Source organism: Capsicum annuum, chromosome 2, assembly GCF_002878395.1.
Source record: "Capsicum annuum cultivar UCD-10X-F1 chromosome 2, UCD10Xv1.1, whole genome shotgun sequence".
In the NCBI taxonomy this organism is placed as follows: domain Eukaryota; kingdom Viridiplantae; phylum Streptophyta; class Magnoliopsida; order Solanales; family Solanaceae; genus Capsicum; species Capsicum annuum.
In genome coordinates this window covers 105960577-105963572 of record NC_061112.1, presented here as the reverse complement: position 1 = coordinate 105963572, position 2996 = coordinate 105960577, and the positions used below count along the sequence as shown (strand labels likewise).

The 2996-nt window shown below is 37.3% G+C and overlaps 1 protein-coding gene across 1 annotated transcript; it reads right to left on the bottom strand.

The window, feature by feature from the left end:
- Nucleotides 1-260: 260 nt before the first annotated feature.
- On the bottom strand, nucleotides 261-755 carry LOC124896230. Its single transcript, XM_047407761.1, has one exon. The coding sequence runs from the start codon at nucleotides 753-755 to the stop codon at nucleotides 261-263; it is 495 nt and encodes a 164-aa protein (XP_047263717.1).
- Between the last annotated feature and the right edge of the window lie 2241 nt (nucleotides 756-2996).

Sequence of the window (2996 nt, the reverse complement as noted above, 5' to 3'; positions counted from 1 at the left end):
ATTACAACTGAATGTTAAATTTTACAAAAATGCACATTTAACCCTCAAAACAGTAGCTTTACAACTGAAGAAAAAAAGTCTATCTAACATTTGTTGGCCATGCTACATGTGGTTATTTTGTGTCCGAATTTCATGCATATTGAAGACTTATTCCTCCTTTTGGACTTGAATATTTCACCGATGCCCTTAACGTGTTTAACTTTCTTCCTTTCAAGTTAGGGATCGTAGGGGGGTGGAAAGATCTTAGTGTCTTGCAATTCTTATGGCACAGTCCATTCGAACTCTGGAGGGACAACGTTAACAACTTCAAAGTATGTGAGGAGGTAAGTTTCAACTTTATAAATTGACGAAGAGTACAAGCAGATGGAGTTACCATAACCTTCACCATCACCATACTTTGCTCGCAAAGCGGCCATCACATGTTTGCATGACATTTTCACCAAGTCATATTTCCTACAAAAACAACTCCTGTCCAAGAGATTGACCTTGGCAGTAACACCATTGTCGAACACGGTGAATCGATTGAGACCGCCGTTTGCATTAGTCACATATAATGAATCATTCATACTTTTATTATCCCTTAGGATATTTTTCGCACAAGGCACAAATTTGTTGTTTGTACTGTCGACAAAGACATGCCGCTCCCTAAACTTTTGACCAAATTTTCTAGCAATTAAATTAAATAGGTACGACACGGGGTACTCCCGTTCATCCGTCAACATCAAGTTGAGTGACTCGGCAATGTTTGTGGTCATTACATTGTACCTATTACCCAGGAAGTGTGCTCTACTCCATTTCTCAAAATCAAGAACATTTTCAGGGATGTAATACCTCAGGGCAATTATTCTTCAATTCCGCAAAATGTTCGCTAAACTCATCAAGAGAATAAGCCTTTACCGCGACGTAGAATAGATAAAGATGTTCTTCACAGGGTTGATTTACACAAAGATTTTCAGCGAGGTGCCTCATGTAAAGTCCATGATGTGCACGACTGTAAACACGAAGAAGTCATTGGCAATGCTAATGTGCCTATCGGAGATGACACATAGATCTAGTTCATCTTCTACTATAGACTTCAACTTCTCGAAGAAGAAGGTCTAAGAAGCATCATTTTTTTATCCATAACATAAAAGGCAATTGCAAAATTATGATTTTTGGTGTCCTGTGTAATGACACTCAGCAACACACCCCCGTACTTTCTATACAAATATGTGCCATCAACGGAAATTGCCTTTCTTATGTGAGCATATCCCTGTATGCAAGCTCTGAATGCTAAAATGTAGTAAACAAATGATCCATCCTTCCTGTTTACCATGATAGAGTAAGAAGACCCAGGATTCAATAACTCCACCATGTGGAAAAAAGCCGGAAAACAAGCATATTCATGCTACGGTGTCCCGTGAATGACGTTCTTTGCAATTACATTTTCTTTCCAACACATTCAATAGCTTGCGTTGCACTGCATCTCCCTAAACACAATCCTCTGAATTTCTAATATGCTTGGACCCTAACTATCCCAAAAATGATTTATACATAGTGAAACAATCAATTCGGATAAGATTCTCTTATGCCTGCCCGTGGCATATTCAATACCACACGTGTGGAGCCCAACATACTTATATATACAAAATATGTTCGAGGATTCATACTTCTTTGCCCGCAACAACCAGCCGCAACACGAGATACATATTTTGTTTTCAAAAATTTGGTGCAGCTCTTCTCCATAAAATAATTAAACGACTACCTCACCACTGCTCTGTCTAGTAACATTTTGAGCTCTTTCTTGTCAGTAAATATTTGATCACAATAGAAATTGATTTCATCGGCAAAGGAATGTCTTGGTTGTAATCCCGTTCCATAATATTCTTCCGCATATTGCGAGTCCAATGAAACGTCTTCCATATGCATAGAACCATCTTCTATATTAATTGGATGATCGCCATCATTCTCATAATCATTCAAATCATCGTTGACTGCCGGGCACCAAGGTGGGTGCAGTGATAAATTCAGTGGTCCTTCAAAGGGCCTCTCAACTACATTTATCCTTAAAATAGACATAAATCCATCTGCATCAGCATCCATCATGTACAATGAAACACATTTATCATTATTTATGATCTAAGATGCACTTTTTCCCTCGAATGCATTAGATAACTAATCACCACGTCGCTCGGCATGCAATCAAGATCCTCGCTCTCTATTACGCTTGCAATCAAGTCGTCGTATGAATCGTTGTGGTGAACAACAATGGGCAGTGTCACCTTCGTAAAAGATTTCCATTTCCAATATTTGGGAGTCTCATCCCATTCTCCCATGAAATCACTAGAAACCAGAATAAATTCTGTAATAGACATCCTAGAATTAAGCTTTGGTCGTTGGTCGATTATGCCGATGATTTATCTTAGGATATATGCACGGTCGATGACTGGACAAATATTCGTACAAAAACCTTGAAATTGTAAATAATGCTGCTAATCAGCGATCGTTGGGTTTATGGAATAGAGAAATGAACTTGAAGCCGCCTGAGCTACTATAATGTACTTTCTAAAGACGTTTTGAGTAATATGAGTTATTTAAAGCTTTTTAACAATGGTGGAAAGTGCATTTGAGAAGATAACAAACAAATGGGGTAACAATGGACAAGCTTATGATATTTATAGATTGATTTAGAGTTGATCGCCAGAAAATAACGCCAAAAAAGTGGCCTGAATTGGAGCTTTTTGGAGGGAAAAAACCTTCTATTTTAAGCTTTTGAATTTTTAAAAATTATTTTTGGAAACCAAGATATTTTTGTATTCTATAATTGTGGATGATAGAGTGGATTGAAGTATATTATTAGAAACTTGTGGGTAAATTTGTTAAATTGAAAAAATTGGATGATGAGATGGATTAAAGTGGGTATATGACAAATTTTTCAACACTTTGTCCAAATGACAAAATAAATCTTGAAAAGAGCTTTTTTGGCCATGAAAGCAACTAAGCTAGTACCTGAACTA